General features: G+C 39.0%; 1 protein-coding gene across 1 annotated transcript; it reads right to left on the bottom strand.

Moving 5' to 3' along the window:
• Nucleotides 1-10206: 10206 nt before the first annotated feature.
• On the bottom strand, nucleotides 10207-13820 carry il10ra (interleukin 10 receptor, alpha; the record flags this gene model as incomplete). The annotated part of the gene is made up of 7 exons (XM_080024811.1): nucleotides 13579-13820; nucleotides 12831-12954; nucleotides 12508-12677; nucleotides 12254-12399; nucleotides 11800-11962; nucleotides 11309-11427; nucleotides 10207-11139 (listed from the first exon to the last, which is right to left on the bottom strand). Exons 1-7 carry the CDS (start codon nucleotides 13640-13642, stop codon nucleotides 10207-10209), a joined length of 1719 nt encoding a protein of 572 aa, XP_079880937.1. The 5' UTR covers nucleotides 13643-13820.
• Between the last annotated feature and the right edge of the window lie 1272 nt (nucleotides 13821-15092).

Genomic DNA, 15092 nt, shown 5'->3' with positions numbered 1-15092 from the left:
CAGCTGTTAAACTGTTAAATTAAACGTTTGCCGTTGTCGGTCGGCAAAATAGAACATTCCACTTACTTGCTAATGAAAGATTTGAGTGCCGTCTTCCAAATCGTTAAGGGTCGAGGCCAAAGCAGTCTCAAACTCACACAACATATCCGCAGCCATCTCTGATGTTTACTATCACGGCTTCGACGTCGCATGCACGTCACTGTCGTCATCCGGTTACGTCCTCCCCAGAGTACCATATAAGGGGCTCTGGCGCGCCCGCCAGATTTCTGTTTTTTTTGATAAACTTCAACGGAGCGTGTCCAGACCAACACGCGCAGCAAATTTAATTTGCCAGCGCCTAGTGGCAGGTCTGGGAATGCCAGGCTATGAATCGCCCACACATAACAGGAAACCCTGCACCACTGACAGTTATTTAAAATTGTTACAGCTTTTGAAGTTGATGTACTGCTAACTAAAATACATTAGTTTGCACATCAAAGTTTAAAACAAATGGTTAATCCTTGCATGACCACCTCAACTATGTGTTCTCATATTTAATTTGCCTCTTTTAGAGGTTATATTACTAGACCAGCTACCAGGTTTAATACAGAATGAAAGCTTTAAAATTGATCCCAAAATGTTCTTTTTAGAAAATGCTTTTAGACATAAACTTTAAAGTGGAAGCATGTGTTTTATTTTAATTCAGCCTTGGAATAAGAAAGTGAATACAGCCCTTTCCTGCTAATATATTCATATTCATATTCAGAATTGTGTGTATGGGAAACAGTGAAGAAACCCTATCCACCTCAGTGTTTCCCCTAGAATTGTTTTTAGGCCCGGTGGTAAAAGCTGATAAAGAGTATGCGCGCGGCGTATTTGTAGTAGAAATTGACCAAAACTAACTGTATTATGGATGAGCCTCTTTTGACAGCCCGCTACAAATCAGGGCATAGGGTTATGCCTTCACATTCGGTACGTTTGTACATTTTGTGTTTCCCTCAGGATTTTTTGAGACTGCTGGGGGAGAATGGACCTTCTAGTGGGGTCTTGGGGCATGCCCCTGCGGAAGAAAACCTTTACCTTTTTAAAGTTAAATGCATCAAACTGGTGCACTTTGAGAAGCTAAATCTGATTTTATTTTTTTTGCTCTGTAAACAGCTGTCATATGTCCTGCCTAAAACAATTTTATGGAATAATTTGGAGACACAAGCCATATAAACTATTGAAGAAAAACACATAGATATGAAAATAAAATACAATAAACACGAAGACCTAATATAGACAGGTATATCCTGTCTAGTATTACTTTCTGGAATAATCTGGATCATGAAACATTTTCTTTAATTTATCAAATATTCATTTAAAATAAATGAATTAACCTAGGCTACACATCATGATTAGCCTATCAATCAAAATGTGTGCAAAATAAGCAACATTTTGTATTCCGACCCATTATATTTCATGTAGCCTAGTTCTCAATTTAAAACATAAAAATAAAGTAGCATTGAAAATACCAAAAAATAAAGCTTGTAGGGCTACTATAGCCTGCTGTTTTCAAGATAACTTGCTGCGCTGTCTCAGCTGTTGATACATATTGGTTGCCATGGCGACGTAGCGACTTTAACTTTCTAAGTTTTGCTCATCACTTTTTCCTGTTCAACTCCCTGTTACTGAGTCCTAAATATCTCCAGTGTAGCCTATGCCATGGACCTATAAAGGAAGGTTCTTTCTCGTCAGTTTCCCTGTTTGACATGTGCGCTCCGAATGCACACGTGCATCGCGCGGCGTAGCGCAGACAAAAAAATTAAAAAAAAAAAAGATTAATTTTTTTTTTTTTTACTTTTTTTTTTTTTTTTTTTTTTTTGGGCAGCTGTTGGCCTGGCGGGGGGTCCCGTTGGCCTGGCGGGCCCGCCAGGCCTGTATAATGGTAGGGGAAACACTGCACCTTACAAATGCAACGGCAAGATAGTATCTGCTTGTAGCACAAGATTTTATCTGGATGGAAAGTATTGGATACGTAATTTGTTAAACAAACTCAAAAACTTTTACTGTTGGCAATTTCCTCAGTGTGGAACATTGAGAGTCATTAAAATCCTTATTTATTTTTCAAGTATCATTTCTTGGTACACTTTCTAGCCTAAGTTAAACTTGGATTCACCTAGTTTTTGGGCATTTTTTTCTTTCTTAAAGCTCCCATATTATACACTTTTCGGTTCTATTATACACCATATTATATGGTCTTAGTGGTCCCTAATACGTTTTTCTTTAATTGTTTGCTGAAAAAAACTTTCAGATAATTTATTGTACTATGCTGATGTTCAGCTAATCTCACAATGGCCTATTTTTTAAAAAGAGCTGCAGCTCCCCTCGTAAATATACAATCTTTGAGCTCCCCCCGCCCCCTGTCCGGAAGCGAAGCCAGATATGCCTCGCCCTCTGTCTGTCAGGGCCGTGGACCAATAAGAAATAGGGGTGTGGGCTGCACAGTAGAAGCTTCTTGCTTTCCAGTTTTTGAGGTCAGAAACGAGGAGAATTCTGACTGGAGTATATTGGGGGGAGGGGTGGGGGTTTCAGAAAGGGGGAGAGTGAGAAAAGGAGAGATTGTTATTTTTTTAAATATTTTGGCAGTCTCTAGGCACACCGTGGACCCATGGATATGTTAGAACACATTTAAAAAGTGCATTTAGCATAATATGACGAGAAGAGGTGTAATATCTCAATTGTCCAATAGGAGTCCCCATGCACCACCTGCTTCAGGTGTTATTGCCTGGCTGTCTGTAAATGATTTGTTACATAAGGGGAAAAGAGAGGGTGCCATTGGATCTATGGTAATCCAAAGGACAAAGGGCATTTTTTAGTGAAAGGTGCAGTTATCCTGAGGCTAAATTCTGGCATGACTAGACCACCATTCTGTAGAGTTTCAGGTTGTGTGTGTATGAATGTATTATTGTACATACAAAAAAAGGGTGAATTTCTTGTGAAAATGGGATATCAAACTTCAGTGGGAATCCTTAGGGTCACTAAGCATGACCCTCCATTTGCGAACGGCCACTTTGTTCTATAACATTTCGAAATGAAGGGAGGGTGAAAGACAGGCAGGCTAGAGAAAGAAGAGGGACCGGTTTAAAGGAATGACTGGTATTGGGACATGGATAGGCAGACGTAGGCAAAGAAGGAAGAGGAGCGGGTACTTTGTTTTGGTCCTTCAGACTCAATACAAATGATTCATTAAAAAACTGATGTAAAGTCAAGTAAGAAATTGGCGGAACTCAACCCAACGGACAGGGAAGAGAGGAGAAGACCAACACAAGATAACATAGGTCCACCTGGCTAGTCAACCATGGAGAATGATGGTAAGAGTCCTTCAGCTGAGATTCTTTATTTCAATTGCGATTCCAGTAACTGTGACAGTCTTTAGAAAATTGCCCAGCGTAGTGATTTAATTTTTTAATTTAAGTATTTTAGTTTTACAACATTGCTGTTCCTTGTTGATTTGGAGTCAGTGACTTTTTAATGTTTTATTGGGTTGCTTGTTTTACGTTTCACAGTCACAAGCTCTGCTTGTTTCCAATTACTATAGGCCTAGTAGAAATAGCTCTCATTGTGTTAGTTGGCAACTTAGAGTATTAAAAGAGTCGTTGAAACCTCTATGGCCTAAATATTGTCTGCTAAGGTACAACCATAGATAGGAAATAATATGGATGTAGCATCCGGGCTGACCTCAGTTATTCACACGGCATCCAATAATCCTGGTTTGTGCGTGTCGCCATCTTGTGAGATTTTTACTCCGCCTCACTCCTCTTGCCGAAAAGGGGAATCGACGTCACGTCGGGGGGAGGGAGATAGCTGACGTATACCTCCGAGGCAAAGTGAGGGACAACGGGTGGAGAGCTGTCACTCAAGAGATCGCGCCAATACATTTTAACCTCCAAAAGAATAAAAACTTGTAACTTTGGTACAACCCAAGCCCCAACCTCAGCGTTTTCAAAGTCTTATTAAACCTATTTACAGCCTGGGCCACGAAACCATTTTAGTCTGTATGTTTAGGTCATATCTCCATGACAACACTGAGGGGGGTGAATTTTTTTGGACCACGCTAGTTTTTATTCTTTTGGAGGTTAAAATGTATTGGCGCGATCTCTGGAGTGACAGCTCTCCGCCCGTTGTCCCTCACTTTGCATCGGAGGTATACTTAAGCTATCTCCCTCCCCTCACAAAATGGTGACGCGCACAAACAAGGATTATTGGATGCCGTGTGAATAACTGAGGTCAGCCAGTATGCTACATCCATATTATTTACTATCTATGGGTACAACTGAATACAAATTAAGAAAGTTAAGTAGATTATGGCTTCTCCATCTGCTGCTCCGATATCTATAAGAAATCGCCAATATTTAGGTCATGTGTAAACTTTATGTTTGTCTCTTTAATGCTGCACTCTGCCTTTCAGTGTCTCTCACAAAGACTGTTAATGAAGGCCAGCATCTTTCCCAGAGATTGATTTTCGATCTCCTTTAATTAGAGTGTATATTCATTCATGATGAACAGATACATTAGTATTTATTGATCCAATTAGGCAAAGCCGGCAGCCAGACAGAATACTTTTTTTTATTTATGTCAGGAATTCAAAAATAAGCTTATTGTTATTTAGTTAGCTTGTGTATTGTTCTTCAAATGATTGTAAGGTGATTTGTGAAAATGTGTTTGTTCATTTGTATTTGCAGAGAGCAGGGTAAACTCAAAGGCAGTTGGGATCGCTGTGGGCTTTGGGATCCTGGCGATCCTTGTCATCATTGGCATTGTACAATTCTGCTGCAAGTCCAAATGCAAGAAGTGTAAAAAATGCTGCAAGAAAAAGGGTGAGTGGAGCCTTAAAGATTCAGTCAAATTAAAATATAAAACAAGAAAACACTGTGAATTATCCAAAGGACATTGTTAACACTTTTCATACAGTAGGAATAGGAACTATATATAACCTAAGAAATATTCTGTTAAAACTGTTTACAGGGAGTTCTGAGTTATTCTGACAATAAATCAAATGTTGCCGTCATTGCATTTGTTTAAAATGTAATATTATTATATGCTATCAGCTATCTAACTATCTGCATGGTTTTGTTATTTTCAATAGACCGATACATGCGTACATGGTTAGCATCCCATAACTAAACTATTAAAAACTACAATATGATGTATCTGTCACACTGCTAGCATGCATATCCAATCTGTCTTCTCTTATTCCTCCATAGAGCCTTCATTGAAAGACAAAGTGCTCACGTAAGTGGATTTTTCCTCACAGCCTTCCAATCAAAAAGTTTGATTTCCTTGTATATAATTGCTTTATGGTTATGTGGGTCTCTCTGTCTACAGCAAAGTCGGGTTGAAGACGTCTCCTCCTCCGTTCGCCATCATGAAATGACCACCGTCTGGGTAACAGTTGGATCTGGCAACCACAATGATGGAAGGCACACCCTCTTCTTTCACTTTCCTACGCATCACATCACATGTTGTTTTCAGCATGATTCTTATCTGGTCCTATTTTTGCTTTGCTGCTATAAATAACGTTGGAGTTTTTTACAACCAATGAGGAAGGAATTTACCATGTAATATTTATATGACTTAAATTTTTGTGTGACGTCAACCATGTCACAGGCTCTTGGTCATCTTCGGTCTTGAAAACAAAAGTGGCAAGGAAAGATGGGCATTATGTTGTACTGTGTATGCAAAGTTGTTCATTTGTGTTTAATGTCATTATTAAAAAAATATAAAAAATACAATATGAAGTATACATTCAAACACCTCCTTTCAATTTCACTTTCCACTGTGAGTTTAGCTATTTGTCTTGACAGCTGTCACAGTTTTGTTTATGACTGCTAGTGGTACAAGTGTGATTCTACACCACCCCACCCCCCACACACACACCACTGAGAAACAAATGCATTCATTTAGCTGTTGATGAGAACTTTTCAGATGAAGGCAAAATATCAACAGCCAAACCACAGCAACCAGGCGGATCAGTTTTCTTGTAAACTGCAGGTGACTTCCCTTCAAAGTCATATATCCACTACCTTTTTTTCTACTTTCTATGGTTAGTGGAACTATAATGTCTTGTATTTTTTTCAATTATGAAACTTCTCTGTATCTCTTGTTTTTCTTTCTGATCGCAGCTGGCTACAATGAGGTGACTGAAGGTCAACCTTTCTAGTCAAAAACAATCCTAATTTCAACGTGCACAAGATCAAAATAGGCATAACAAAGCCTTTTCATGGCTAGAATGAGAAGCATTTTTGTTTATTTCAAGCTCCCCTCTCTGTTGATTGATGTTATATTTATGGATGATACCCATCTGTTAAGGACAATACAGATCTTAGTTTAACAATCTCCACCTGTGCTGATTTGCAAGGCCCCAACTATGTCATGTGACATGTCACAACCCACCAGAACTCATGCTGAGCTACTGGCATTCACCAATAAATGGATAAGCATGAATTATAGCACTTAGCCAAAGACTGAAATGAGTTATAAAGCTAGGTGACAATGCACAAATCAACTTTTTCCTCTTGGGATATTTTATCCTCAAAATAGCACATAGCAATTTGGCTAGAGTGGGTCTCATTTCTTTTGTTAATACCATTTCTTTATTTAGCTAAATCTAAACACAATATAGTCCTGTTTCATACAAACTGAAACAGTAAGCCAATGAAGGCCCAGATGAATAAATTAAATGTGTGGACCCTTTAAACCTGAGAACTCTACACTTTAGACTGTACACGGCAGCTTCTTATATTTTGAATCCACCTACCCCAGTTTGTATGTGTCAGTATGTGTGTATGGTTAATTGATTGAGCACAAATTTATTTTGACAATCAACTGGCCCTGGCTGATTAACGATTTGTAACTGTATCTTGTAAAAGGTGCCTTGCTTCAAAATCTACGTTAGAGAAGATTATTTTACAAAGTAGCACCAAAAGCATCATTCCAGCATGGGATTAATGTTAGACCTGGACATAATGGGAACTTTGAGGTGACAGGGTGACATGGACATTGTTCAACAGAAACCTTTTAGCTAGCCAAACGTGGAGCCGTTAATGAACTATGATCTATTTGGTGATTATCAGAAGACACATACTTCAAAACCGGTGACATGTGATACTTTGCAGTTTCATGACGTACGTTTTTCTCAACCTTTAGGACCAGCCAAAAGGTTTCTCACTTCCCTTTTGCTTCAAACTGCACATGGAGAAGTGGGTCACTTGATTTTCCTACCTTAAGATGTTATTAATCCTCAAGGGTGGAATTAACTAAACATGTGGATATTGTTTTACTGATATGAATATAGAGTATATGGGAATGCAACCTTGTTGACAATATTTGCTCTCTTTGATATCGATGTGAAGAGGGGATTTTTTTAAAAGAGTGGAGGCCTGAAAGAGGAAGTGTTTTTTATAGAAGCTTCAAAACCACTGCCCTGGTTCCTGTATATAATCTGCATATTGGGCTCCCATGTAGCTAGATGACATGTTATGTTTATTTTCCAGTAGGTATCGCTCGGCTTGTTTCAGGGTTTTCCTCGTGTTTGCATGGTTCTTTGAGTCATGGTTTCACATATGAATATCAGGCCATTTGTTAACAGCTTGGGTTTTTTGTTGTGTGAATTTATGGAATTTACAGAACATACTGAGGAGACTGTTTCCTATAATCAAATGATGAAGAGAAAAGATATACACAGTTTGTCCTCACAATAAATAAATAGTTTTTCTTATAAGATCTAATAAATAATTTGAACAGGGAAATAGCTGGGGTGGGCAACGAAGGATACAGTATAAGACACTATACAGTCATATGAAAAAGTTTGGGAACCCCTCTCAGCTGGCATTATAATTGACTCTACTTTCACAAAAAAAAATATAAAAGTGGTATTCTTTAATTTACCAGGAACAGCTAAGTACTGGGATGTTTTCCAAACAAAGATTTTTTGAAAAGCAGTATTTAGTTTTATGAAATTAAATAAAATGTGAAAAACTGGCTGTGCAAAAATATGGGAACCCTTGTGGTCTTGCTGATTTCAATGCATGTAACAGCATGTAAAACTGATGACTTTAAACACAAAGTTGGTTGGATTATGTTGTTAAGCCTTGAACCTCATAGAAATGTATGTTTAATCATGAGAAAATGTATTTTAGGTGCCTAAATGCAAGTTGCACTTCTCTTTGACTCTCTGCTGAAGTGAGACAGAATGGGATCATCAAAACAGCTCCCAAAAGATCTGAAAAACAAAGATTGTTCATTGTCATGGTTTAGGGGAAGGCTACAAGAAGCTTTCCCAAAGGTTTCAATTGTCAATTTCGACTGTAGGGAACGTTGCCAGGAAATGGAAGGACACAGGCATAGTGGCAGTTAAACCCAGGCATGGCAGACCAAGAAAAAAACAGGAGCGGCATAGGTGGAGGATTGTGAGAATGGTTGCACACAACCCACAGATCACCTCCAAAGACCTGCAAGAACATCTGGCTGCAGATTGTGTATCTGTACATCGTTCAACAATTCAGCGTAATTTGCACCAAAACATCTGCTTTTTATAAAGACCAAATAACTTAATTTTTGTCTCATCAGTCCAAAGCATTTTCTTCCAATATGAATCTGGCTTGTCTAAATGAGCTTTTGCATACTCCATGCAACTGTATCTGTGGCGTGGGCGCAGAAAGGGCTTCCTTCTCATCACCCGGCCATACAGATGTTTTGGTGCAAATTGCACTGAATTGTAGAACCGTATACAGATACACAATCTGCAGCCAGATGTTCTTGCAGGTCTTTGGAGGTGATCTTTGGGTTGTGTGCAACCATTCTCACAATCCGCCGCATATGCCGCTCTTGTACTTTTCTTGGTCTGCTAGACCTGGGTTTAACTGCAACTGTGCCTGTGTCCTTCCATTCCCTGACAACGTTCCTTACAGTAAAAATTGACAATTGAAACCTTTGGGAAAGCTTCTTGTAGCCTTCCGCTAAACCATGACAATGAATAATCTTTGTTTTTAAGATCTTTTGGGAGCTGTTTTGATGATCGCATTCTGTCTCACTTCTGCAGAGAGTCAAAGAGAAGTGGAACTTGCATTTAGGCACCTAAAATACCTTTTATCATGATTAAACAGACCTTTATATGAGGTTCAAGGCTTAACAACATAATCCAACCAATTTTGTGTTTAAAGTCCTCAGTTTTACATGCTGTTACATGCATTGAAATCAGCAAGACCACAAGGGTTCCCATATTTTTGCACAGCCAGTTTTTCACATTTTATTTAATTTCATAAAACTAAATACTGCTTTTCAAAAAATCTTTGTTTGGAAAACATCCCAGTACTTAGCTGTTCCTGGTAAATGAAAGACATACCACTTTTATCTTTTTTGTGTGAAAGCAGAGTCAATTATAATGCCGGCTGAGAGGGGTTCCCAAACTTTTCCATATGACTGTATGTCACTTGCTAAGACGGATACAATTTTTTTTCTTAAATCAGACTTATCACCTCTTTGAGGAAATAAATATTTGCTCCTTTATTCTGCCTTTTTTTTCAGTACCACCTGATTTAGCAAAAGTTTGTGGAATGATGATCGATTATAAAACCTAAAAGGTGTAATGTACAGTAGTCAGACATGTATCAACTTTTAGGTGGCTCACAAGTATTTTACTTTGTCTAATATTTTAATGGTGGCAATAATCGCACTCACTTGCATCACTCATTGTCAACTGCATATCTGGGGTCAGGTCGTGGGGGCAGCAGCTCCAGCAAGGGACCCCAAACTTCCCTTTCAATAAGCTATGGCAGTTATAATAATAATCTAGAGGCATAGAGAAAAATGTCTAAAAGCACCTAACACCGATCAGTCAAACCATTTCTCTACATTGCTCCCCTCACAGTTTCACTTCCGGCATAAAGCATTTTAGTCAGTTACCAAGTGAGACGTGGTTGAATATGGTCTTTGAGGTAAGACTGCGACAAACAGCCAACTTTCAGCAGCTATGTGATATAACCTATACTTCCTTCCTATGTTCAATAACAGCCTGTTGCTCTGTTTTCTCCTTTCAGTTTTCTCTTTTTCTTCCCACCCCAAATATTAACGCTGCTATTTCATTATTTGAACTGCGTGTGATGTGGGGAAAAGGCTTCAATATAGCACTCAGACAGGTTATGTTAGCAGGATTTTATAAATAGCGTTATCACATTCCACAAAGTATTAGTCAGTTTTCAGCTCTACATCACAAAGAGAGAGGCACACATTGTTCATATTGAAGTCCTGTGCTCCCTCCACTAGTGACGGCGGTGTCAGTGTTGTAAGCAGAGGGAAAGTCTCCCCCAGTTGTAAAAAAGTTGTTTCGAAGTCATCAATCATGACAGTGTCCGTTTGGGTGTTTTTAAAATAACTTGAAAATGTAAGTCCCCTTTTGTCCAAGTCAGCAAAATCCCATTTGCTGTCCAGTAGTTCATTTTCAATACACACAGCTTTGTATTGTTTGATAACTTCTGTGTCATTATGGCCTAGTTTATGGCACCAAGTGCACTGACCTGCTCCGGAGCAAATACAGGACTGAGGCCCAGCCCTGTAACCTGTGATCACTTCGGCCAAAACAATGTCCGGACTAATCTGTTCCATCGCCTCGTCCTTATTACAGACATGAATCTGCACTGTGGTGTGGCTCTGCTTGCAATAATTACCCAAAGCAACACACTCCTTTAGAGACCCACTGTCATGTCCATCCAGATTCATGGAAGAAGAATCGAGCTGGCAGTCCAGCCCCAGCCCGCTATCCTCCCTCTTCCTAACAATGTTGACTTCAGTCCTCGCTGCCTGCAGGGGGTAGTCTGTCTTACTGCTGGTGGAGCTCTCTGGTCCTCCCAAGCTCCCACAGCCACTGTCCTCTTGTCTCATTGGAGAACCTCCTCCGCTGTGTGTGGCAGAGTTGGACTCCATGCCGACCCCACTGTCCATGCTTGTCCTCCTGTCCTCCTCCTCTCCGTTGTCCTCTTTGACCGTTACAATGGTCAATGGGTCTTTGATGCAGTTTTTCACTTCTGTTCTGTAACTGGACAGGAACCATCCTTTGTCTGTAACAACCTCCATAGTCCCTTCTCCAACAGAGAGTGGAAGCCAGCCACTTATAGGGGATTTCTGGTTTGAGAAAAGGGAAATTCAGGGTTTGTTGTATTATGCATTGTGGTATAAAGTAACTGAAGTTAGTAAATGAACAACTGAACGATTTCAGCAAGGGGTATATTAAGAATAACTAACAGAACAGAACTCTAATGTCTTCCAATATCCTGTAATGTAATGCACTTACCAGTGCAGCAGGAGATTTTTCTGGACGTCTTAGGTAAAACAGGAGGATGGCTGCCATGATGGCAACAAATGCCAGCACACCCAGAATAGACATGGATGACACAGCAGCTATGAACCATTCTGGAAAGAACAAAAACAGGAAAAAGTTTACTTGGAGGGAGTGTATTGTAGGTGAAAGTTTTACCCCAAAGCTTGAGATTTAAACATGTATCATATTGAAACACAATTTTGTTTTGCAAGCTGTGGCTTCTTTTCTCCTTGTACCTTTTTTGGCAGTTGTTTGTGTCATGCCTGTTAGTAACATATCTCGTGTTAGTATGATTGGCACATATTTTTTTGTTAGAGTCCTGCTAAATTTTGTTTTTGTGTTTTTATTTTTTATCTTATTTGGGCAAATTAATTAACCAAACTAACCTAAATTACAATCCTCTGATTACTGCTCAATTCTACTAATGCTTATCAGTGCCTTATATTATCTAGTGTTCTTCCTACCTTGCTCGGGTAGCAGCAGACACTTTGGAGGGGACACAGGGCTGGCAGACAGAGCTCCATTGCCCTCTACTTTGATGCTGACACAGTACTCTCTCCCCCAGTGGAGATAACTGAAAGTCCTTTGATTCTTCCCCATGTCATCTTTTAGGTATGCTGTGGTATTCTGTTGGGGGGGGGGGGGAGGGAATCAGAATGCCATACAGATCAGACCATGGCAATTTTTTTTTAAACATACATTTCAATACATAATTTTTGAGTTTGACTTATTTAAAAAAAAACATTTAGTTTTAGCTGTTGTCCAGTGTGATTATTTGAGTTTTAAATCAACTTACGAGTGTTAGATTATGTTATGATTTTGTATTTTTTAATATAATGACAGGGTTTGTTAAAATAGTGGGTGCTGTGTTTCATTATTTCCCATACTGTGCCTTTAAACCCTTTTTCTAATGCCCACCTTATTATGGTGTCCTCTCTCCTCCAGGTAGACGGTGTAGGTGACTCCAAAAGGGAAGAGTTGTCTCAGAACAGGTTTCGGGTGAACATGAACTGTTAGAGTGCTGGATGTCGCCCACAAAGAGTAGGATGGAGGCTGCAAGTCACCTACAAGGAACAAAGAAAGGTTAGTGTATACTTAAATTATTGCTCAACGAGTTAACGCCTTGTTTTAACGATGCTACACCGTCATATAAAACTGACACCCATGCTTACTTGCACTTGGGAGAAATTTCCTTTGTTTCCACATGGACACATCGTCTCCTGCGACAAGCTGAACTCTGACTTTGTAGCCACCGCGGTAGTCATGTATAAGGCTGCTCAGGTCACAGTAGGTCTTAGTGATCCCTCTGCAGCTGTCAACCACATCCCATTCACCGCTGTGCCTGTAGAGAGGACAGAAAACAAACCAGTCACCAACTGGAAGCAGCACAAACATTTTCACTTGCACTGAAAGTCAGACCCAACTCTCCAACATTTCGCCACATCAAAAATAACATACATAACATGTAAGAGGTAAATCTTAAAGTTAAACATACTTTGCCATTTGTACGTTGTACTGGGAGTCTGATGGGGCGTCCACAGGATGTTTCCAATGTACTATTACCTCCCCATCCAAAATATCTACAGACAGTTTGTCAGGCTGAGGTACATCATGCCCTGCTAAAGAATGAAAGGGAATCATGAAGTAGATTCATCACACATACTTAAAAAATCCATTTAAATTTTACATACAGTACGACAGAGAGTGGAGACATTTGTACTGTGACGTAAAATCCTAAATCTGGTGTACACTTGCTTATCGAATGCCCATGTCAAGGATGAGGTTAGGCCAAGAAAAGGGAAGTCTCTTTGACGAAAAGACGCAGTGATATTGCAAATTATTTATGGGATCTCTGATCTTAATGATTGTGGGTTTTTCGTATAGGGAACAGAGTTATACCCATTTCCACTCTGACTGTGGAATTTATTTACCAGAAAGGAACAGGAACTTTTACTATAAATGTTCACTAAATGTAATTTTTTCCCTGAAACCGTCATGATATAAACCATAATGGAAATAGAGGTATAAAAAAAATGGTTTCCTCTTAACGGATAAACATTTCCCAGAATGTCTGTATTTGACAAACAGTACTTGATTTAACATTAATTGATGTCTGTAACAATTCCTCAATGATAAATAAAAATCATTGTCACGATAACCATGGTAAAGAGAATTTAAACACAAAACAGTAAATAAAGCAGATACAAAATCCAGACTACAATGTAATAAAAGTTGTTAATTACCTGACACATAGTTTACATAGAGGATCAAGACGACAAGAATTGGTGTCTTTATGCTAATATCCATTTTTAGTATTTTCTTAATTTTTCATGATCCAAAGTAGCCACCAATGAAGTCCCTATTTCCAGTCACCAGAGAGGCGAACGAGGCTGTAGAAACATGGTCTCTTCACAACAGCTCTGTGTAACAGTTCAGATGAACCTGTGTACCGTAGATAAATGTTGACTAAAGTGGAACAGCTGTTTTTGCGCTGCTGTGACCGATCATCCGTGGAAGAAATACAGAGGCAGTTGGTTTTTCCCTAATGATTTCATATATTTTATCTACAAACGCCCCCTCTCTTGCTCAACTCCCCGCCCTCTTGGATGATTCGTTTCCTGTTGTGACTACACCAATGATGCTGCTGGCAGTTTCGTCTCTCTCTCACTCTCCGTCTCTCTCTCTCTCACCAAACCTTTTCCTTCCTATTTTCTCTTTTTCTTTTCCCCTTTCGACAAAAGCATGTCTGTACAGGGATTCCCCTTTAATTCATTTTAATTTGAGTGATATTAGAGATTCATTGTGGTGCTTGTCGAGGTAATTTTTAATTGTTTCCAAAATGAAACATACAACTTGAACCAGTGGCAGACACATCCCGTCTCTGTTTGCCTCTGTTTAGTTTGTGCGTGAATGCAGTTCATGTAGATAATTTGTATGTTTTCCTAGTGCATAGTGTGTTTCAACCCTCAGTTGTTTTTTGTGCAAATAGCAGTGGTATATATAGATTTGAGAGGGAATGGGATAATCTACATAACTAAAAGTATATACACTACTCACAAAAAGTAAGGGATTTTCGGCTTTCAGATGACATTTCAGAATGCACCTAAAATGCCTGTACATGTGAGCTTAGTTTGACCATCTCTTAACTTTTGAATGCACATGTCCAACTGTTCAAGTACTTATTGCATAACAAGCTGTTCTCTAACTGATTAACCACACGAATCCCAGCAAGTGTCTGATCCATAAACCGACCACTAAATGTTCTGGTTCACTGATAATTTATCTTAAAACAGTCCTCTTCATCATACTGTTCACATTTTGAAGTTGCCAAGGAGCTTAGAATTTCACATCAGTGTCATCAGCAGGTTATAATGGAGATGCAGAGACTGGCAGATTCACAGAAATAGGCGTAAGTGTCAAGGACACATGACAAGTCATCAATATTTTTGGTTGTGGTGTACCTACCACTGTTGTTAACTTTTTGTTTAAATAAATCATTTGAGATGACGACATCTTTATTGCATGCTCCTACTTAAATACCCAATTTTATGATATAATACTGTATGTAGCATAAACATTTTACATAAATTTCACCTGAAAGTCGAATATCCCTAACTTCTTGTGAGTAGTACAGTATAACAAGCTAAACAAACAGGATCAAAAGGCATAAAATAAGTCACTTAATTTGTTGTTTGATAAGTCATCATTTTATATGTGTCATAAAAGTACAAAGTAAGAACCAACATGAAAATCTTTC

Source organism: Ammodytes marinus (assembly GCF_949987685.1).
Source record: "Ammodytes marinus genome assembly, chromosome: 3".
Taxonomy (NCBI): Eukaryota; Metazoa; Chordata; class Actinopteri; order Uranoscopiformes; family Ammodytidae; genus Ammodytes; species Ammodytes marinus.
This window is presented reverse-complemented; position numbering and strand designations above follow the sequence as displayed.